This window comes from Musa acuminata, chromosome BXJ1-6 (assembly GCF_036884655.1).
Source record: "Musa acuminata AAA Group cultivar baxijiao chromosome BXJ1-6, Cavendish_Baxijiao_AAA, whole genome shotgun sequence".
NCBI classification, from domain to species: Eukaryota; Viridiplantae; Streptophyta; class Magnoliopsida; order Zingiberales; family Musaceae; genus Musa; species Musa acuminata.
Window position 1 is genome coordinate 6,021,748 of NC_088332.1, and position 21,878 is coordinate 6,043,625.

At 39.6% G+C, this 21,878-nt stretch overlaps 4 protein-coding genes across 5 annotated transcripts; 3 read left to right on the forward strand and 1 right to left on the reverse strand.

Moving 5' to 3' along the window:
- Positions 1 to 691: 691 nt before the first annotated feature.
- LOC103987067 (probable lactoylglutathione lyase, chloroplastic) lies at positions 692 to 5,088 on the reverse strand. Its single transcript, XM_009405258.3, has 9 exons — positions 4,873 to 5,088; positions 3,683 to 3,884; positions 3,456 to 3,580; positions 3,199 to 3,263; positions 2,357 to 2,569; positions 2,195 to 2,242; positions 1,592 to 1,699; positions 1,313 to 1,453; positions 692 to 984 (listed from the first exon to the last, which is right to left on the reverse strand). Exons 1-9 carry the CDS (start codon positions 5,024 to 5,026, stop codon positions 943 to 945), a joined length of 1,098 nt encoding a protein of 365 aa, XP_009403533.2. The 5' UTR covers positions 5,027 to 5,088; the 3' UTR covers positions 692 to 942.
- A 1,581-nt stretch (positions 5,089 to 6,669) lies between these two features.
- Positions 6,670 to 7,849, forward strand: LOC103987068 (probable aquaporin TIP2-2). The gene is made up of 3 exons (XM_009405259.3): positions 6,670 to 6,919; positions 6,996 to 7,243; positions 7,309 to 7,849. The coding sequence occupies exons 1-3, from the start codon at positions 6,793 to 6,795 to the stop codon at positions 7,669 to 7,671; spliced, it is 738 nt and encodes a 245-aa protein (XP_009403534.2). The 5' UTR covers positions 6,670 to 6,792; the 3' UTR covers positions 7,672 to 7,849.
- A 1,729-nt stretch (positions 7,850 to 9,578) lies between these two features.
- LOC135675853 (beta-amylase 3, chloroplastic-like) lies at positions 9,579 to 15,829 on the forward strand. Its single transcript, XM_065186443.1, has 4 exons — positions 9,579 to 10,206; positions 14,211 to 14,421; positions 14,514 to 14,630; positions 14,755 to 15,829. Exons 1-4 carry the CDS (start codon positions 9,671 to 9,673, stop codon positions 15,517 to 15,519), a joined length of 1,629 nt encoding a protein of 542 aa, XP_065042515.1. The 5' UTR covers positions 9,579 to 9,670; the 3' UTR covers positions 15,520 to 15,829.
- Positions 15,830 to 17,983: 2,154 nt separating this feature from the next.
- Positions 17,984 to 21,783, forward strand: LOC103988250 (reticulon-like protein B17). 2 transcript variants are annotated; one of them, XM_009406804.3, is made up of 9 exons: positions 17,984 to 18,348; positions 18,491 to 18,635; positions 18,729 to 18,803; positions 18,869 to 19,010; positions 19,099 to 19,168; positions 19,268 to 19,333; positions 19,474 to 19,596; positions 20,193 to 20,353; positions 21,156 to 21,783. In XM_009406804.3, exons 1-8 carry the CDS (start codon positions 18,021 to 18,023, stop codon positions 20,318 to 20,320), a joined length of 1,077 nt encoding a protein of 358 aa, XP_009405079.2. In that variant the 5' UTR covers positions 17,984 to 18,020; the 3' UTR covers positions 20,321 to 20,353; positions 21,156 to 21,783. The 2 variants fall into 2 exon arrangements, with proteins under 2 accessions (XP_009405079.2, XP_065042519.1); XM_065186447.1 differs by lacking the exon at positions 21,156 to 21,783 and having other exon boundaries at positions 20,193 to 20,704.
- The last annotated feature ends 95 nt before the right edge of the window (positions 21,784 to 21,878 follow it).

Sequence of the window (21,878 nt, forward strand, 5' to 3'; positions counted from 1 at the left end):
TTTGGAATGCTATGATTTCCACGTACATGTATGATTTTGATATATATATAAAATTTATGTGCATTCTCATTGAAATCGATGCATGGAATTCTAAATGGAGACAAAGTTCCGTCCTTTTTTTGGGGGATATTTTTGGGATACGAATGATGTTAACCATGTAAATTTATTGATGTTGATATGGTAAGGTTGTGTATTTTGATCTCAATGAGCAATATAAGATTTCTGTAATAAGGTGATTGACTCACATTGGATTTCATATATCATTTCATGCCTCACTAGATTAAATGACAGTTTCTCTTTCTGTCATCTTCATCTAATTCAGCTGGGATGTTTAGGGAAGCACAAGAAAAGAATTCATGGATTTGTCATCACTAGCAAATACAAATGATGAAGCTCTGGGTAGTACAGCATCACCAAGAGAACCAGATAAAGAGGAAGATGCAGAACCTTTCATAAAGATAAATGTGGAGTTCTTAGTTTCCTCCACATGCAACTCAGTACTTGAAAATAGAACAAACAACACAAAGTTCCTCTACCAACAAACTTAAAAAGAAACTCTAATTTCAAAAGCAATGCTTCTCTTGATGAGCAAAACAACAGAAGTTTAACTATTTTCTGCATCCAAATTAGATGGCAAGATAATGCAAAAAAGAAATATTATAAAAAAGATTCTGACAAATGCTAGAGAAGCTGATACGAAAAATATAGTACTTGTATAAGCAAAAATGTCAATGCCGAAAAATGTAAACAGGATTGATTTGATATTACTTCAAAACAAATTTTAAAAAATATTAAAACTACACCAGTGTGGAGGACATATGTCACATACTTCCACTAAAATGGCAGGCAAAACTGGCCTATGTACAAACTGAGATCTGATCAGGCATCTTATAAGATTAGTCAGGCAAAGGCCACTTTGAGCAGAAGGTAACTTATGCTTGATTACTCCAGCTCTTTAGCAAAATCTATATTGTCAACAAATACCTGCAAAAAGTGCATGGCGTAGCATGATGAAAATTAATAAGCATAGCATGATGTGACTTTTTTAGGCAGAGTGGAAATTTCCATAGTTTAGCAAATGTCCACTCTGCGTAGATCAGTAGCATTATGATGCCTGTAGCTTTCAGTAGATTTGGAGCATATAACTTCTACAGAATGTAATTTATCATCGTCCTACAAGAATGATGAGCTTATGGAAGGATTGAGGATTGTAAACATGTCGTTCATCAAAGATATGCACATCATAATTAAAGTCTGCAAGAATCTTGAAGCAAATTCAAGACATTATCAAAGGTCAGATGCAGATACATACAGTTTTCCAACCATCTGGATCCAAGCATGCAGTGATCTTGGTATTAATGCCAGGTAAGGGGCCTGGTTCACGAGTAATTTTTCCTCCATGCAGTTTTATAGCCTCTGCTGTCTTATAAACATCATCCGTGCCAATGGCAATCTATAATAATAGAAAGTGGTAATTCCTATCAACTCCAAATGATCTTAATAGGAAAAGCACATTAATGCATAGATCATCCATGACAAGTATAATCACTGATATACTAAATAGAATAATAGATAGACTAATAAAAACTACCTGTGCATAGGCATTCCCTTTGTCATATTCTGTGACTCCATAATTGTAGGTTAACTCCAATACAGTGTTCTTATCTTCAGGGCCATATCCCATCATTGCCACAGTGTACTAAAAATGAACTTACACATTAGTAACAGTATGCATGACAGGCATGTGATGTCAAAATATTCACACACAAATAAGGACAAGAAGAAGCGTAGTCCTCGAACAAAGCCTTTACAACAAGAATTTACAAAGTTATGTATTCTGTTGAACTACGCCCCTCCTAAGTATCAATCACATAAGAACAGGAAAATTGGAGATACACTGCATTCTAGGAGATACCAATTGTATCATAGCAGCAGAGGTTCGATAAGGCATGCATCTTGGCCTTCTACAAATAGAAGTTTCCAAGATGGCTTTGTTCATAATTTGCAAGCATGATGCCAAGAAAATAGAACTCAAAGATTTATGAAACTACACAATTCCTTATCAAGGATGGCCATTTTCCCACCAATGGGAGAGTAAACAACAGAAATGTTTTTACAGCTGAAAGAAAGTGAAACTGGAATGTATATCTGCATTAAACAACTTTAAAAATATGTATTCAGATGTGACAAGTACCTTGTATTCAGGATTATCTCGTTTGCGGAGAAGTTCCATACCAAATGCCTTATTACAAGCAATTAAATTAAATTTAGAACACAAAGAATGACGGAAAACCATTTTCATTAAATGAAAGTAGAAAAACGATATAAAATAATCTATCGTTTCAACGAGAACTACCTTTTCATGGAAATTTATAGAACGGTCGAGATCTCCTACACGAAGCATCACTTGACACAAGGGCTCTGGTGTCGGGCCCCTTTCCAGAAGTTCAAACTTATAACCATCAGGATCTTCGATAAAGGCAATTACAGTTTTGCCACCTTTTACAGGACCAGGTTCCCTGGTCACTTTTCCTCCTTTGGCTTTTATAAGATCCACTGTCTTGGCAACCTTTTTCCAACAAATTAAGAAATTATCATTCAAGCAACACGTCTTATAAGTATGATAATATTTAGATGAAAGCTGGCGGCATGCTACTCGAATCACAGCAATTTTTACAAATTGAAGATTTTATCAAAAGCCTATTCATTCAGGAAAGAGGGTGACCTCACTGGACCATTGTAGAATTATTTCTGATTCTTGCATACTGTAAGAAAGCAAGCATTTGAAAATTGAAATAGTATCTGTCCATTAACACAGTAAATTGCATAGTTAATACACAATAAATTATGTTCCAGTTTATTTATGTGAGAGGAAACATCAAATAATGACACACAATGTTTATCCATTTTTCAGACACTAGATTTTATTCATGCAGTATGAAGAGAATGATCTCAAGGCGGCATAATCTCAGGCTAAGCAAACAAATAAAATGACTACGGATTGTTTCAAGAAATTAACATCCAGATTCAACAAAAATCTAGTAATGTGTGAGGAGACTTAGTCTATATGTCACCAAAAACAAGTCTCAATCACCACAAGTACCACATACACATACACACATGGAAGAATGTGTGCAACTGATGCTCCCGCTCAGCAGAAGATTGCATAAACTGATGATACATGAAAAGAGATCTTACGTCTTCAACTGCTATACCGAAGTGTCCAAAACCAGCTCCAATGTCGTACTGGTCAACTCCATAGTCTGGCAACAATTGCAAAATACAGAGCTAGATTCAGATAAGTAGGAGAAAAAAACTTTGCCCTACCAAACAAACAAAACTATAGTGAATTTTTAAATCCCCAACTAGCAAGAGATGTAGTATTAGAACATGTGCAAAAAAGTCTAGGATAAATGCTTCACTGACATCGTGAAGAAATTATCCATGTAACTTACTATAAGTAAGTTCAACGACAAAATGTGAGTCTTCGGGTCCATATCCAAGGAAAGCATTTGTATATTTTTCCTCAGGAATGTCACGCTTCCGCAGCAACTTCATTCCCAAGCACTCCGTGTAAAATCTTCACCAATCATGTAAACAAACTCAGAGAAAGGCATGTGTTATAATGCCTAAAACAGATCTTCCAACTAAAGCTGAAATATAAATAAAGAGGACATAATACTTGATCGTCCTTTCCAAGTCACCAACACGATAAACAACATGAAGCATTCTCCGATTATCCTTTTTCACCCACTCAAACGCCTCTTCTTTACTAATAGTTGTGCTAGCTTGTGCCATGTTGCCGGAAGCACTGGCCTTTATACAATTTGCTTTTCTCATCAATCTAGAAGTTTTTATTCCAAATAACTGCTCATGATGTATAGCTGAGGAATAACAGACAAAAAAGAGCCAGGAGAGTTAGAGTCTATAAAATAAGGTTATACAAAGACTTGAGTTGTTCACATTTTACCATGGACATAGTCAGGAAGTAGCATGAGAAAATGAGAAAAAGTAAGCTTCCAGTATCAACAACATATCAGATTATATTTAAAATAATAATAATAAATAATTAGTTGTGACGCCACAAGTGGTGTATAAGCTTAAAAAAAGACTTCTCAGTCACTTAAACAAGCCCGCAACCTCTATTAAACTGAGTGAGCAGGTCCATTAGAATCAAATTAAAAGATAGACGCAGTAAATTAAATATGTCAAATTTAACAAAAATCACTTCAGAGGAATTATCATTCAGTTAATGAACATCAAAAAGAAAAAAAAAAACAGGGCCGAGCTATCTCCACCTGATAGTGATGCTTTCCACTAAAAGAATAACATGAATCCCCAAACCAAATAAAAAAGATATGCTTCGCAAAAAGATGTAATCTTGAACAGAAATCGGTAACTGCAATTAAGTCATTCAGAAGGAAAGGAACATATAAACACACCATGTACAACATTAAGTGCTAAAAATAAGTGAAATACCTAATTTAATAAATAAATGTATAGCTCCAAAGAAACTGTAACAGTCCGTTGGCCGCAAAGCAAAAAGAGAAAGCACGACATAATTAACTCCATCTACCAGGCTACCATGCTGGCTACTAATATATGTTTTTTCTTAGCAAAAAGACGTAATCTTGGAGCGAATATAATGCGTGTCATGAAGTAGTTGACCAGATAGTAGCACTCCATCACTATTCCCAAATCTTGCACTTCAACCAGAACTCTGATTACAGCAGTTTGCGATGAACAGTAATAGATTAAATCTCAGCAAAGACAAAAGAAAGGACATCGGGATTTACGATAATATCAATAAAAACGTAATAAAGACATAAATCGAAAGCTCGACGCAGCTGGCACCCAAGGGAGATAGCATACCGCGAGGGGCGGAGCAGAGGCCGGACCGAGGGCTGGGGGCGAACCGGCCAGCGGGAGCGACGGCGGAGGAGGAGAGCGGCGCGTGGAGGGCCGCAAGTCGGACGGAATTGGAGGAGAAGGAGGTGGCGTTGAACATGGGAACGATCCTCGCCATCGGCCGGCGGACGAAATCCCCCTCTCGCTCTCGTGGACGTTTCGCCCTTAGCTCGAATCCGCTTCTATCTGAGCACCTGACAACAACCGGTTAGTCACGTGCTGGAGTGCGGGTCGGATCCTCTACAACTGGTGCGAATCCGGCTCCGCTGAAACTCTTCATTTAGACCGCCCATTCATCGGAGAGACTGGGCCGCACAGGTGGACGGTTCATAACCTACACGAGTTCAAGTGGACGGTTGAGATGGGACCGCTGGAGATGAGAATTTGATCCGCACGAGTCGGAGAGGATCCCGACTCCGATCTCGTGTCCGCTGCAGATTAACGGTAGAGATTCTTCCTCGTTGCTTGACTCACACATTTCAAAGCAGTTCTCCTCTGATACACGCACGTGAAGTCAATGACACGTTCGTACACACAACGAACACGCGTACGGCCGCATAAATACGTGCATACACTACTGCAGAAATAATGCACAATATATGACGTGATATATATATATATATATATATATATAGTTTTTGATTGAAAGCTTCACTTTATAAACTACTGCAGTATCTAACATTACTAATTGTCCCACTCAGATACAACCACAAATTTCAGTGTTGGCGAGAAGAATGAAAGAAAAGAACATGTCTAGCAAACTGTTTCAGAAATGATTGCATCGTTTCTGAACTTGGAATCAACAGCTTCCTGTTCTAAGAATGGATTCAAATGCTTGAAGAGATCAGCTTCCCTGGTGCATGCATAAATCTAGTACTCTTGCTTCCAGATCACCAGCCTTATCTTCTTTCCTAAAATATGAAAGGGAAACAATATATATTTTTAGAGAAGCAGCAAAACCATGCAGAAACATGTCAGAACTCATCCAGAGTAATCAAGATTATCTTCACCTTATGTTCATGTTCATGTCAGCGGCAAACCCACTCATTGCTGAGTGGTTGGCATGTTACAATCCTCTACATTTCTTTCTCACCATGTGAGTGCCAGGCATGCATCACTGTTTTAATTCTGAGCTCAGCACCAGTGGAATGGATCATTTCCAGCTCCTTCAAGGTTGTGTTCTTGAGAACAGTATTTGGTCGTGTTCTTTTGGCATCTCAAATCCCAAAAAAACAAGTCATTACAGGGAGGAGATACTTTTAATTCAAGAAACTGTGTAGGAAAAATAGACATGTATTGTTGAGTGGAGATGATCGACTCCTTTGGCCTCTCAGCTGCTGCCCCACCCTCAGAAGAGACGATTCCCTCTCATCCTCTACCTGTCCCTTGTGGTCGACAATATCATGTGGCAATGGCGTTCTTTCCAGATCGTTTCAGTCACTGTTTCCTTCATCCGATCAACATGGATCCAAATGAAACTTGTGGTCTTCATCATGTAAGAAGGTTTTTGAGAGAGTAACCTAATCCCACAGTCCAAAATGTAAATGAACAACCACAATACCATGCACAGTCACAATTTTTGTCACACACTTCTGTTCTCTTCCTCCTCCTAGACAAGGTTGTGCCCCACCATGCAGAAGCACCAAAGGTTGGTCGGCCACAGGGTCCCCTCAAATCATTGATGAGCTTCTCGACATTTCCTCATTGCATGTTGATTACAGTTGGCATGTTGGCATTGGATAAGCTATAGTCCTCGTTCCTCATCCTCCTCTCTCTTTCACCACAGGCAACCCTGATCGTGTGTGTGTGTGTGTCTGTATATATACATGCATACCAACCTTCATCTTGTGTAGTTAATCCTCTCTCCATCCCCATTTCTCGACCATGGCTGGAATCGCCTTCGGCCGCTTCGATGACTCTTTCAGTGTCGGCTCACTGAAGGCCTACCTCGCCGAGTTCATCTCCACTCTCCTCTTCGTCTTCGCTGGCGTCGGATCAGCTATAGCTTACAGTTAACATCCTCGTTCATCAATCTTCTATGTCGATTCTTATGTCTCGATCTATAAGTATATATGTGTCTTTTGCAGACAAGTTGACGTCGAGCGCAGCTCTGGATCCTGCGGGGCTCGTCGCTATCGCCGTCTGCCATGGGTTTGCGCTCTTCGTGGCGGTATCGGTGGGCTTCAACATCTCCGGCGGCCACGTGAATCCGGCGGTCACCTTCGGGTTGGCTCTTGGAGGGCAGATCACCATCCTCACTGGCATCTTATACTGGATCGCCCAGCTGCTTGGAGCTGTTGTCGGAGCTTTCCTCCTCAAGTTCTCAACCGGACTGGTAAAGGCTGACGCACACAGCCATCAAACACGAGACAGAAGCTAAATCCTCTTCTTATCTTGCAGGACACCCCCACCCATGGACTGGGAGCAGGAGTGGGAGCAGGAGAAGGGGTGGTGATGGAGATCATCATCACCTTCGCCCTGGTGTACACGGTGTACGCGACGGCAGCCGACCCGAAGAAGGGCTCCCTCGGCACCATCGCCCCGATCGCCATCGGCTTCATCGTCGGCGCCAACATCCTCGCAGCCGGCCCCTTCTCCGGCGGGTCGATGAACCCGGCTCGCTCCTTCGGGCCCGCCGTCGCTAGCGGGGACTTCTCCGACCTCTGGATCTACTTTGTCGGCCCCCTGATAGGCGGCGGCCTCGCAGGGTTGGTGTACACCTACGCCTACTTGTTACACGACCACCAGCCACTTCCGCAGTGACTCGTAAGCCCTGCAGAATAAGAGTGAACAGTGTCGTCTTGTTGCGATGGTGTGACTTGCTTTGTATCTTTGAAGTTTGATGCTCATTTCCTTGTGTATTGCATCGAGTCTTTTTAGTATCTCCACTGTTTTCTTCTTTGAAGTCAATGTTTTATCAAGTAGGTTTGCATGTTCTTCATGAAGGAAGTGTCCACTTTAGATGAACATAGCAGATCTAAACCAGACCAGTTTCGCCCGATCCAATCGGGTCAGAGTCGATCCGATTGAACCTAACTCACGCACGAATCTGCAATTCCTGTCGGGTTTCTTATCGTGTAGGTCGGGTTTTTGGGTGGGGTTGGATCAGATCAAGAAACGTGTGCGTCGGGTTATCGGTAGGATTGGACCAGATCAAATATTATGCGGTCAAAGTTCACGTTGGGTTCAATGTAGGTCGAGCTTGGAGCCCATGTCGTAGTCCTGAATCCAAATCCGCCGTTCTCCAGCTTCCCCTAGTCTTTCCTTCTTCCTCCTCTCAACTCATAGTGATAGATATGATAGTACAATCAACAATGAGAAGACATACTTATCGATAATTTGGGTTTAAGAAATATTTTATCCATGAATATTTCATAGAATATTCTCTTTTATTAACCCACTATAAAAAGATACCTAAATATGATAATCAAGATTAAATTTTTTTTATTAAATTTATTTTATTCTTCTCGAGATTGAGTTGAGTATTAGAGAGATCAAGTCGAAAAATCTATCTAACCTCAATCTTTGTCGAGATCAATCATGGTCGCTCCTTGACCACTTTAACGATCAACTCAAATCGTGTCAAACAATTTATTTTTTTTAAAAATCTTTATCTCACTGTCATGTATTATGAACATGATTTTTAAGTTGTGAGCAGATAATAATGTGTTCTTTTATATGATGGAAGAAACAACGTAGATACATGACAAAACAACGCTATGGATAAAGAGAATTAAGAGAGTGGCCTTCCCCATTTTTCTCATACTTATCTCATCGTTCTTCAACCTAAAGACTATTTTAGAGAAGCCTCATATTAACTATGATTTGTACTGATCTGTCACTTCAGAACTGCATGAGAGAGAGAACGAGTTGTTTGGAAGTCCATCAACCGGTGGTCTTCCAAATGTCACTCTCAACCCACTGATTGCTGAAGAAGATTTCTGAGGGACATTCTTCTAGACACCTCTCCGTCAAATTTGATCTCTTATGTTTGATGCTTTCTCTGAAGAACTTACATTTGCTTACAAATACAATGAAACACAATGTGTTTTGACTCACTTGAGATGAGCTCGGATTGACCAACTACATCTGGGATAATTGAAGAACAGTTTTAGATGCATGCAAGCAATAAAATGGACTCCTATATCACCAGTAACAGGCAGTTCAGTCCTTGTAAATGGAGAAGAAGAAGAAGAAGAAGAAGAAGAAGAAACTTCCATTTTGAGTACTGGACACTGCATCAGCCGAACTGTGGATCTCAAAGCCACACTGTCGTCTTATGAAGCAGAGCACCGCGGTTGACTCCCCATATCGGCCGATGTGGTGACCATGGGGTGCTTTCCCAGCTTGGTGGAGTAACGTAGGAGACGACGTGCAAGCGAGGGATTTCCTGTCCTCATATGCCCAAAGTTCAGGGTTGGACCGCTGACAATGCGACTAATATTCTGACACGTATAACATCAAATAAGTATTTTATTTTCCTCGTTGCGAAGGACCCTGTTCCCTGTCTGCGCGTGACAGAGAACAATTTAACTGGACCAATGTAAACGCTGTATGACGAGCGCCACGTGGATTTTTCTAAATTAACCAATAAAACTTTTTAAAGAGAAAAAAATAAGACAAAAAAGGTGGCTATAAATGTCTCTCCGTCGATGAGGACAACAGAAACGTGAAGTTGGAGGGAGTTAGGGAGAGAGAGAGAGGGGGGGGCGAAAAGAACTCTTGCCAGATCATTGCTCCTCTCCCTCGAGAACCAACTCGAATGGCAGCGATCGCCGCTCCTCCGTCGAGCGTTGCCGCCGTCGTCCCAGCATCCTGCGCCTGGCCCGCCCCTGCCTCCGTCTCCGTCTTGCCGGCCATCCGCCTGCCCTTCCGCCGCCACCGCTCCGTCTCCTCCCGCCTCTACTCCTCCAAGTCTTCCTCCGGCGCCGACGAGTCACTCGATGGCTCGTCCTCTTGCCCCGGAATTGGCGGCACGCTCCACCCCGCCGTCCCCCCGCCGACGCGATCCGGCAGAGGGGTGCCGGTGTTCGTCACGCTCCCCGCGGACGCCGTAACGCCGTCGGGGCGGATGACGCGGAGGAAGACGATGGGGGCGTCCTTCATGGCGCTCGCTACGGCCGGTGTGGAGGGGATCACGGTGGAGTGCTGGTGGGGGATCGTCGAGAGGGAGGCACCGGGGGTGTACGACTGGGGCGGGTACATGGATTTGGTGATGATGGCGCGGAGATGCGGGCTCAAGGTGCGCGCGATCATTGCGTTCCATGAGTGGGGGACGGGCCCTGGAGACCCCTGCTGGTATATCTCCTTCAATCCTATTTTCTTGGAATCATGGTCTCGCCTCCCAATTGTTTGCTTCTTTACATGGTATTTAGAAACATCAATTAGACGCGGAGGTGTGATGACATATATACAAGTAAAATTGAATCCATTGAACTGATCAAATTAGTTGCTATTAGAAACCTAGTGGTCTTTGTTGTGCAATCGAGCAGTAGTGGTATGTGTTTATTGCATTTAATATATTTGGTGTTTATTTTCATGTATTTAATGCTAGTTGATATGCTTAATCTACTCCGATGCCTCAATACTATAGCTCATAGTTTGGCCAAGAGGGCCAGAGAGGATAGATCTCCTGTTTTTTGGTCTGGAGAAGTAGCTCCTAACTTTTTGTGTGAACCTGCTTTAACGTAATTCAAGTGTTCCTTTTCTTCAAAAGGTAGAAAAAAGCTTAAGCCGGTGGTGAAAGCTTATTTTGTACTTTATAGAAAAGGTGTAATATATTTGTCTCATTTTTAGGGGCTAATTATAGATTATTCCCGTAGTTTGACCTCTTTAGCATCCCAGTATCTAGAGTTAAAAAATTTATATTGGAATTTCTATAGTTATGAAAGTGAAACATCTAGCTCCATTTATCCTAACACCATTGGTTTTATCGACGAAAGCATGAAACCAATAGGCAAAAAGGTAATTTCAATATCTCAGTTATGTTTTCAATGATGGTGGATGACGACGCCATTAGGAGCTGTGGGTGACTGTTGTGGAAGGGGAAGGAGAGCGGTGACGAGATGTGAGTCAAAGAGAGAGGAGGAAGAGGACGATGCAGAGCGGCGTTGCTCTACATTTGTGTCGACACTGCTTAGATGCAAAGTGGCACCGCTTTACATCTACATCTGTGTCGGCGCTAATGCAGATGCCGAGCGACCCTTTCGCTACTCTACATTTGTGTCGGCACCGATGCAGATGTAGAACGTTGGCATCTATGTCGTCCTCTTTCTCTTCTCCCTTTACCTCACCCCTCGTTGTCACTCTCCCTCCTCATCCACAATAATCACTAACGGCCCCCAACGGCATCGTCATCTGCCACCACAAAAAACATAACTGAGATATTGAAATTACCTTTTTGCCTATTGTTTTTGTGCTTCTGTCGGTACAACTGATGGCGTTAGGGTAAATGAAGTTAAATATTTTACTTTCATAACTATTGAGATTCTAATATAAATTTTTTAAGTCTAGGGACTGGGATGCTAAAGAGGTTTAACTATAAGGGTAATATGTAATTAATCTCATTTTTAAGTATGGTGAACCTCTATAAGTATGCACATCTGTGTGTGCATTTATGATATAATAATAATGTTAGACTTCTTAATGGTGAGGCGGGACAAATTGCAATTCTTTTGTTGAGAATTTACTTATAATTAGTCTTCTTCAATACTTAGGTCATTCATCATATACATGCATGTAGACTATGATCTAATAATTAAAAAAAGACCCTTAAGTTTCCTTTATCTCCCTTCTTAGCTATTGAAAACCTCACTTACATGGTTTCTCTCTTAAGATCTAAAGCAGATGATCAATAATTTCAATTGTATGCTATTGTAATGGCAAACAATGGGAAGATGTTCAAAGTTATTGATCAAGCATCACTTAGTGGATTTTGTTTCACATGAGTTGAAACCAAGCAGTATAACTACATTGTACGTGGGGAAAATAATTTAAAATGCAACAATAAACGTGTGATGCAAATGTAAAAAATAAATTTACTGTTCCAGAAAATTGATTTCAACAGTTCTTTAACTTTAGGCTGTCATTTTGGTTCATCCCAGTCCTAGTTTCTAGAAATTTCAATTCTCAAGAATTTATTTTAGTACAATTGGCAAAGCAAATACAAGGTGAATTTTACGTTTACTTGAGAAAAACTTCTAGTAATGCTACCTAGTAAATGAAAAGCTTTCAAGATTATGTCTGAGGTTCTCATTAGTAACGGGTTTCAATGATATCGGAAAACTTGTGATTTGAATGTATTAAAAAATTGGATATTTTATCAGCAACAATTATCATCATATCCGATGGGATGCTAGACTGAATAAATGTTGAAGGGTCTTTGGTGTTTAACAAGGCAATTTAGGAGCCGAGTGAGAATAGGCTAATATAGGTTAAAAATGGGTTGTCATGGAGATGGGACCCTGTGCATTGTTGTGCATGATACATGATTATGAACAACTCTTGAATGACTTTTCTTGCTGTATTCTGGGAGTCAGATATCATACCTTCTGTTGATGTACGTTTCTATAGAGAAATTGCAAAGTTCCAGGCATGAGGTTCCTAGAGGTTTTGAATGTAATTTGGATATGGCCTATTTAGTGACATGGATACAAAAGACATTTTCTCTTTACTTTTCATTAATTTAGTAATTTTTGACATGTAACCACTCTAGTCTTGTTAATTATGCTTTAGCAAGCTCTGATTGTAGATTGAACTTCTCTCTTGGAGGAAAGAAAACCCTGTTGATGCCTGAAATTTTGCACTAAAGTTAGAGGGGGTAGTGTTAAGATTGGAAAATGTACAAGGGGCTATATATCCATATATAAGTACTGTAATATCTTGTGGAAGTTGTCAATGGTATAAGTATATTTCAATATAAGGAGTCTAGGACTTGTACTTCTCTTTGATTCTATTGTATATGCCTCTAAAATCAGATACTGACTAGTTATTTATGCACCTGATGTAATTTCTTTTCTATAATATGCTTGTCATACTTATGTAATAGAGACAAATTTCAGTTGAAGTCATTAATAGAATTGCTTATGTAATACCGCTTTGTTGTTGTTGAATAGAATTACTCATGAAAGTGATACTTGAAAAGCCTTGAATATGGCCAAGACTACCCTATAGTAATGTGACATGGGAATCATGGTTACCCAATAGTTTTCCATAACTTTTGCTATCAATAGAGTAAACTTTTTAACGAGGATGTCTTTTCGCCCTTCTCCATAGCACATGATTTTAATAGGTTATGTTTGTGCCTCACTGTTGTATTCATCATGACAATTGGGTACATGATTCAGCTTGTGTTTGAGACGGCCAATTCCTGTTCTGCACTCGACCGGCCAACTCTATCCCTTTGACTGAAACTATGTCTTGATAAAGAAGATTAGATAACTTTTAAGTACAGGTGAGACTTCATTTTTTTGTGTAGATATTTTTCCATTTTAAATCTAAAGAAAATCAAAAAAGAAAGTTAGATATGTTTGATGGCTGATTTTATATTTGCAGATGTTGTTTCATTACATTCAAGTGTTTTGAGCTTAAATCATCCTTACGCAAGTGAGCTGTGCATGTTTGACTTGTGGCGTTTCTACTAAGTTAAACTTGGGAGGTCTATCAAGCTATCTGTCATACACAATTAAACCTGCTCATGGCAGTCTAAGAACTTATTATTGAATAAAATATATAGAAATATGTTACTGAGTCATGCTTCCACCTATAAAATATAGCTTGGCCAGACAAAAAGAATTAGACTGAAAATTAATACGCATGTGTTAGATTCTTTGGAGCCAAGTCTTCTTATCTCATTGGACAATGATCTGATTATTATTATTATATAAAATGCAGTTTTAGCAACATGTTTTGGAGCTGTGCCCCTAGTTGGGGGAGTTTTTGCTCAGAGTTGCCTGTCTCTGTCTTGGAGAAGTTTTTGCTTAAATTGGGCAATGTCAAATGAATTGTTTTCAAGGTCTTGTATAACTCTTTGCTGAACTACCATAATTTTAAATGGGATGGTAATAGGTTATATATATTATATAAGGTGGAGGAGAGTAAAAAAAACAGATGAGATATATAACATTTGTTTCATTTGAAGTTGCACGAATGGTGAAAGACTATATACGAAGTGAAACTGACGTGTGACTGTATTTTCTTCAAAGATTCTGATGAATCTGTTGTTAATTAGCATTTTTACATATTTTCTAATCAAAATCAACCTTATTTTCTGTTAAATTACTAAAACTTGTTTTTTTATAAAGGATACCTCTCCCACAATGGGTGCTTAAAGAAATGGACAAAGAGCCAGATTTGGCTTTCTCTGACAGGTTTGGTAGAAGGAATAAGGAATATATTTCTTTGGGATGTGATGTTCTTCCTGTTCTAAGGGGACGATCTCCAATCCAGGCTTATTCAGATTTTATGAGGAGTTTCAGGGATACTTTCAAGGACTTCCTAGGAGTTGTAGTAACGGTAAGGTTCCAACATTGAATTGTATGTGCTTACTTCTAGACATTTTCTCAATAGATTTATAGTTCAGTTCATCTTATTTCTGTGCTTCGCAGGAAATTCAAGTTGGAATGGGTCCTGCAGGTGAACTTACGTATCCTTTTTGCCCCACTGAGAAGCTGATACGAACAAGCACTGCAGCTGAACTTGGAGAATTTCAGTGTTATGATAAGGTCAGAGAGCAGATTCAGTTTTCATTAAGGCTAGTATTCAATATTTGTCGCATATGTACATCAATGTTTTTCATACTGATGTCGGGGATATGGTTTTGTGATGACTTATCTTTTCTATTAACAGTACATGCTGGCATCACTCAGTGCTTGTGCACGAAATATTGGCATGCGTGTGTGGGGATATGGTGCCCCTCTTGACGCTAGTGACTTTCTGAAGAACCCTGTGGGAACAGGTTTCTTCAGAAGTGATGGATCTTGGAACACACCTTATGGCCCATTTTTCCTCGAGTGGTACTCGGGTTTGCTTCTTCATCATGGAGAGAGGTTATGCATCACGACTGGTGCAATTTTCTTGGGTACTGGTGTTAAGATTTCTGCAAAAGTTGGTGGTATGCACTGGCACTATGGCACAAACTCACATCCCACTGAAGCAACCACCACTGGTTACTACAATACTGTCATTAGAGATGGTTATCTTCCAATACTCCGCATGTTCGCTCGGCATAGAATGACGCTGTGCTGCACATGTTTCGATTTGTTAGATTCTGAGGAAAAGAATAATTCAAGGAGCAGTCCAGAAACATTTCTCAGACAGCTTCTTTGTGCTGCTAGGATGTGCAACCTGCCACTTACCGGTGAAAACTCTTTTGCTAGGCTGGATGAAGCATCTCTGAACCAGGTTATTTATAACTCCAGGCTTTACTATGGCGGTGCTTATGAGACTTCATTGTCTTTTAACTATGTCAGAATGAACAGAAACCTATTCGAGTCTCATAACTGGAATCGCTTTACTAGATTCATGAGGCGGATGTCGAATAACCAAACATTTCAGGCCAGATTAGATTCTAGAGGAAGTGAATCATTTCTTTCTTCTATCTCTGCTCTCTGAGAGGGATTTTCTTATAGTACCTATTCATTTAAACTGTTCTGAGCAGCGAGCAGCATCAAATATCAATGGAGCACAGATATTTGAACACTCATGGCGCCTTTTTATGCCAAAGGAAAAAAAAAAAGTGTATGCTTTCCCACATATTCATCTATGTAGGTTTTATGTTTATATCACTGCTTCTTCTTATGGTTTCTGTATTTTTCTTTTCCTTCAAAACCTGTATTTTATCTGATTCAACTGCTTTGTAAAAATTTAGAATATAGTATTCTGATACTCCCGTCATTCAAAATTATTTGGGATTTGCCGTCTATGCGAATCTTTCAGTATGCATGAAATTTATATTATAGTCTTGGCTTCCAAACAGTTCCTTCTGAATTATAGAAATATTGAAAATTATTGTTTTTATTAAGTAGCTATGTGTGCGCATACAATAGCAACGACAAATGGTACTTCTTGATGGGTCATAATTCATAAATACTTTATACCATGGAGAAATAATTGAAAAATGATATATATTTCTTTATAGAGGATAAAGGATAAAGTATTTAACAAATTCCAAGTTTATAATAAGACTGAAAACAAAGACCAACCAGATAGGTGTTTTACGGCGAGATATTTTGTGTTGATCAGATAAATTCTCTTTTCATCCAGCATGATATGCTCTCATGTATAGGAAAATTTAAGAATGAAAGGTTGATCCTTTCACGAGGGAAATTATCAATTTATATCATATAGGGAGGATTCCTGAAATAAATTGTTTCTGGTCTCAAAATTAACATTCTAGTAACAAGAAAAATTATAATTAAATTTGAAATAGTTCTTAAGGGCCCTATTAATACTTGTAACATTTTACGTTTCCTAGCCCAATTGGTAGAGAAATGACATGCGTAGAAGTTCCCTTGATCCATTCTTAAACTTTTATTATTCAAATCCCTAAAAATAAAGAACAAAAAGATAATTTTAATATCTTAGTTGATGGTAGCAGGTGGCGTTGGTATTAGCAAACGATGACACCATTAGGGGTTGTAGCTATTATGGATGAGGAGAGTGGCAACAATAGGTGAGGGTCGCTCGACAACTACATCGACAACTGGTACGATGACGTACTTGACGTCAAATTTCGGGACCCACATTTTTCTATCATCACCGAATACGTCTACCGAGAGCTCGACAATTGCTTGCGTATCAACCTTTTAGAGCTTCATTTCTCGGTTAAAACTAACGTGGCAGTGGGTGGAGCAGTAGGAGCTCTAGTAACCCCAGTATTTCGGGACCCACATTTTTCTATCATCACCGAATACGTCTACCGAGAGCTCGACAATTGCTTGCGTATCAACCTTTTAGAGCTTCATTTCTCGGTTAAAACTAACGTGGCAGTGGGTGGAGCAGTAGGAGCTCTAGCAACCCCAGTTTCGGGTCGAGCGATCTACCTAATGGGTCAACGGTAAAGCAACTACCATCTTCATCGTAGACCCCGCAGCGGCCACCACCATCTACGTCGACACCAACACACTTACTAAGCGACAAAAGGGCGTTAATGCAAATGTCGAGCGACCCTTTCGTCGCTTGACAACTGCATCAACATTGATGCATATGGTGGTTGCCTCACTACTGATCCATTCGGTAGATCGCTGGACCCGAAGTTGGGGTTGTCGGAGCTCCTATCGCTCCCCTCGTTGCCATATCAGTTCTAGCATGGGCATGAAGATAAGGGGATGGAGGGCTCGTTAAAGGAGGGGTTTTATTCGTCATGGTTGTCATCGACTAGAAAAGAAGCTTTGGAAGGCTAACACGTGAGTGGTTGTTGAGCTCTCGATGAATGTATCCGGTGACGATAGAAAAATATGGGCCCTAGAATACAACATCGAGTATATTGTCATACCCATCGTCGGCGCAGTTGCTAAGTGGCCTTCACATTTCGTTATCATTTTCCTCATCCACAATAGCCACCTGTAACTCTTAGTAGTGTCATTGTCCATCATTGAAACATTCAAATTTTTTTTTACTATTTGGTTTCATATTCTATTAGTAAAATTGATAGTGTTCGGATAAATGAACCTAGATATTTCATTTTCATAATAATTATATTGATGTAATTTTTAAAGTATAGAAATCAAATAATTAAAAATAATTAACTACATAGGAATAATTTATAATTAGCTCGCTAATTTTGAAGTACGAAGACTCGTGGATTCTAATTAGATATTTTAATTAACATTTCACCAGCATTCATTCTTAAAATTTGAAAGAAAATAATTAACTTACATTAATTATCTGTCATACTATTGGCAAATCAAGAAAAATTAAATTTTATGTATTATGTGTTTATAAAATAAATTGGATGATATGTTCATATCATTTATATGTTTAATTAAAATTCAAAAAATTCATCGGCACAAATTAAACTTTAGATATCCAATTGGAATTTGCCCAAACTTAAGAATTAGTGGTGAATTGCCGCCTCGTTCCCAAAGGCTGCAGTCTTGCCCTGCTACGCTCCAATGGACTCGTCACCGCTTTCCGCTCCTCCGCCGTCGACATCGCCCCGACGGAGGACGAGGAGGAGACCAGTCGTCGTCGAAGAGATCGTCGAAGCGCGCCCGGATGAGGCGCCGCCTAGGAAAGCGAGGAGTAGAGCCGTTGCGGCGGCCTCGAGGAATACTCGGAGGACTCGTCGAAAACCGGAGGAGGCGCAGGAGGAGATCGGTCCTCCCGACGATGATCTTGATAGGATAAAGAAGAGGAAGCGGGTCAATCATAGGGGCGCTTCCGCCGAGAAGCAGACATCGGCGTCTCTCGTGCTCTCGTCCAACCCTCCGCCGCCTTCAGGTGTGCCGCGTCGTTCCACCTTCTCGTCCTTATGTTCTTGAAATCTGATCGCGTGCGCTTTGACGTGTCGATTCTTGAGATAGTAATCCATTTTCTGCGTGTTCCGATGCTAATCAAATCGTTTTGGAATCTTGAGGTGCAGAAATCGCCGTGAACGATCGACGTGCTTCGTTGGAGCAGATCATCGATTTGATTATGTGGAAAAATGTAGCAAAATCAACCTTCTTGTTTGGGTTTGGTTCGACGTTCTTCTTATCCTCTTGTTTTTCAAGGAAATCGAACTTCAGGTACGTCTAATCCTCATAATTATCTCATTGAGAAGGCATATTCCATCATACTGTGGATCATGTATTGTCTCTTTGTGGATTTGATCTTTGCAGCATCATTTCGGCCATGTCTCACATGGGTCTGTTGGTTTTGGGCACAGCCTTCGTCAAGAATACGGTCACTCGAAGGTGATTGTTTTTGTCTATTCAGCCTATGTTTGAGAAATTGAATGAATGATTTGGAATATTGGTAGGAAGCAACACAACTCGAGATGGAAATTGCAATTGACAGAAGACGACATCCTTCATGCCGCACGGATTGTTTTGCCTGTTGTCAATGAAGCTCTAACGAATATCCAGGATGTATTCTCTGGCGATGCATCGATAACTCTTAAGGCAAATTTCGGACTTGGTTCATCTATTCCTGTTCAACAGTGAGGCTTTGGAGACTTCTCAACTCATGTATTTTCACTTACTATGTCAGGTGGCACCAATTCTCTTGTTTGGGGCCAACTACGGCCACCTAATAACCTTGTGGAGGCTCCTGGTAACTGGTATAGATTAATAAGATATTGTTCTCCCTTTCACATTTGGTAAAATGCTACTAGTCATTCTGTGACTCTATGTAAGACTGATTTTGTGCATCTGTGCAGGCTTTTTTGTGAGCTTCACTGTACCCAAACTCTACCTTTCCTACTCACAGCAGATACATAGAACGGGTACTGACATTATAGTATAAACCATAATACTGGGACCATATTTCAATAGTAATTATTATCATATTAATTATGACGATTGTCAAAGATGGGTTCTCAAGCTTTCTTCTTGGATCGTATGTCTGGGATGCTTCATTTCTCAGCTGAGAATGCAATGCACTGGGTTCAAGAATCATGGATATCTTGCCGTTTCAAGAGATTAGTTGCCGCATCAGCAGCCACAATTTTCTGGAACGTGTTTAGCTTAAGGACACGCATCTTTACAGGTAATTTGAATGAAACTGCAGCTAAAAAGATTTTTTTTGCTGTATAAGCATATATTGATTGCATCCTAGCATCGATACTGATTTCAATAAATGCATCATGCCTTTTTATTACTGAAGAATAGTTTGGCAACTATTTTGGAAGTTTTTAGCAAAGGTATATTTACAAGTTGGTGACATCTAATGTTGATGTGCTCATCCTAGAGTCCAAAAGAAAAAGTTTCCCTTGTAGGTTTCATTATGCAATATCTACACTAGTAAGAATTTATTTTGAATTTTGCTGATCTTAATATTTCCATCTGTTATGTCTTGGCTTTAAACATATATATCATCTTCCGAATCTTCCTTTTGATGGTAGTAACAGAAAAGTAGGATAGCAAACCTATGTGCAGTAATCTTCCAGAGAGAAGAAAAGAAAATTATCATTATGGTAGTATTTCTAATTGCATGATTTAATCAAATTCCAGTGGGCATAGGCTATTCTTGGTTTATCTAACAAATATTTTTTAGAATTTTAAATAAGCAAGAGGGTATTATATGAAGTTGATAAGCTTTGAGAAGATTTTCCTTTACTGACACAAAGTCAATTCTTTATGCAGCATTTATCTTTTTAGTGATGCTTTGCTATCGCCATGAACGACGTGTAGGGGAAGACAAAAGTGGTAAAGAGAGCAAGGAAGAAGAGAAGCAGAAAGGAACAGTGGTATCTGAAAAAAGCCGTATATGATGCAGCTCGATTAAGTAGATCCTGCAAGACAAAGTAATCCACTTATGCTCAGTATGTACGATAACTTACTTTCTTGCTAAAATCATTCAAGAAACTTGTTGTGAAATTCCTTTGTACACGTAGAGTTGAACTAGGATACATAAGAGTCATGGAATCGTCTTTCTACTTGAACAAGGGTTAGGTTAAGTACACTAAACTTCCGACTCCATATTGTGTTATAAGGTCTTTACTTGGTCCATAAGTTTAGAACCTCCCAGTCAGCTTGGATTTCTTTTCTTATACATGTGGTTTAAGATATATAGATGAAGATAAACAGCTCTGAAATTGCTCTGAAACAGCTCTGAAGATCAACAATTTGTGTACTAGTTTTATTGACACCGTCAATTTTTTGAATTTGATGCATTGGCCAATGGATATGGAAGGTTACTTTTTTATTCCTCTGCACTGACCCATGAGGCCATGCTCAACAGTACCCAAGTGATGAAATTGGGAAGTAAGAAAGTCTTGAAGTTTAGAATCTCAGTGCGGTACAAGTCTCAATATCTTGTTTGACTGGTGTGATATCGGTACTCCAGATGGCATGTTGAAGTCTGAGATAACTGAAAAGTAATGAAGAAACAATGTCAAGCTATGTGGTCCGGTATCGATCCTTGTGGGATCAGTAAATTTCTATGAAGATGGTATCAATCGGTATGGTATTTGAAACCTTAATTTTGATATACATGCATGCATATATGAATGAATATATATTGTAGAAATTATACTAGAATTAAATCTTGAAACTTCTTGTGAGTGACAGATGGTTAATGCAAAATACATTTGGCATTCCTTGCAGGTATAGTGTAAGAGGCTGGCCATAAATCATACTTTGATTCTCCTAGAACAGATTTGGTCGTCAATATACAAGGACTGGTTTCGAGCTAGGTGTGTGAATACACTCAATTCTGGTGATGAAGGTGCTGCAGCTTTTGTACCTCTGTTGATTGAAACACCAGGACAAAACACAAGTTTTCATACCAACGAAGTGCTTGATGCTAGATTTGCAATCAATGCTTCAAATACTGAAAAAGGAACTATTCTATGATATGGTTTGTTTGTTTCAACTTTGAACTCTCGTGTTGGTGCAAAGGTTCCGTTGGGTCTGCATCTCATGCAGCAGAAGCTGCTTCTCAATTCGTGTGGCGATTGGGTAAAGGAATCCATCAACCAAAATCAACCAAAAAACTATTTTTGGTTTCTCTTCCTGTTCTGATGGTGCAAAGGAGTCGTGTCGTTCAAGTTACCAATGGTTTGCTACACTCAACCCAATCTTATTTTTAGATATCAGTTCTCTGTCTGGTATATGCATGATCTGACTTCTTTTCCTTCCTCATATGTACTTCCTTTTTCTTTGATCATGAAATAGTTAATTAACACACTTATTTTCTGTGTCCAATTCTAGCAGTTTCACTTTCAACTCAATTTGTAGATGTCAGTTCTCTGTTTCAGGTGCAGCTGATCAACATTTTTTTTTGTGGCTGTGACGAACATACCACGGCAGGTTTATTACCTTTCTTTT

What these genes read in the sequence shown, in the direction of transcription:
- LOC135675853 (XM_065186443.1), top strand. Translation starts at nt 9,671, where the DNA reads ATGGCAGCGATCGCCGCTCCTCCGTCGAGCGTTGCCGCCGTCGTCCCA. An exon ending in GGCCCTGGAGACCCCTGCTG is followed by an intron (nt 10,207 to 14,210) that starts GTATATCTCCTT and finishes TTTTTTATAAAG; the next exon opens with GATACCTCTCCCACAATGGG. An exon ending in AATTTCAGTGTTATGATAAG is followed by an intron (nt 14,631 to 14,754) that starts GTCAGAGAGCAG and finishes TTCTATTAACAG; the next exon opens with TACATGCTGGCATCACTCAG.
- LOC103987067 (XM_009405258.3), bottom strand. Translation starts at nt 5,026, where the DNA reads ATGGCGAGGATCGTTCCCATGTTCAACGCCACCTCCTTCTCCTCCAAT. An exon ending in GACTTGGAAAGGACGATCAA is followed by an intron (nt 3,581 to 3,682) that starts GTATTATGTCCT and finishes TGATTGGTGAAG; the next exon opens with ATTTTACACGGAGTGCTTGG. An exon ending in AAGGGAATGCCTATGCACAG is followed by an intron (nt 1,454 to 1,591) that starts GTAGTTTTTATT and finishes CTATTATTATAG; the next exon opens with ATTGCCATTGGCACGGATGA.
- LOC103987068 (XM_009405259.3), top strand. Translation starts at nt 6,793, where the DNA reads ATGGCTGGAATCGCCTTCGGCCGCTTCGATGACTCTTTCAGTGTCGGC. An exon ending in CGGATCAGCTATAGCTTACA is followed by an intron (nt 6,920 to 6,995) that starts GTTAACATCCTC and finishes TGTCTTTTGCAG; the next exon opens with ACAAGTTGACGTCGAGCGCA. An exon ending in TCAAGTTCTCAACCGGACTG is followed by an intron (nt 7,244 to 7,308) that starts GTAAAGGCTGAC and finishes CTTATCTTGCAG; the next exon opens with GACACCCCCACCCATGGACT.
- LOC103988250 (XM_009406804.3), top strand. Translation starts at nt 18,021, where the DNA reads ATGGACTCGTCACCGCTTTCCGCTCCTCCGCCGTCGACATCGCCCCGA. An exon ending in CAACCCTCCGCCGCCTTCAG is followed by an intron (nt 18,349 to 18,490) that starts GTGTGCCGCGTC and finishes CTTGAGGTGCAG; the next exon opens with AAATCGCCGTGAACGATCGA. An exon ending in AAGAATACGGTCACTCGAAG is followed by an intron (nt 18,804 to 18,868) that starts GTGATTGTTTTT and finishes GAATATTGGTAG; the next exon opens with GAAGCAACACAACTCGAGAT.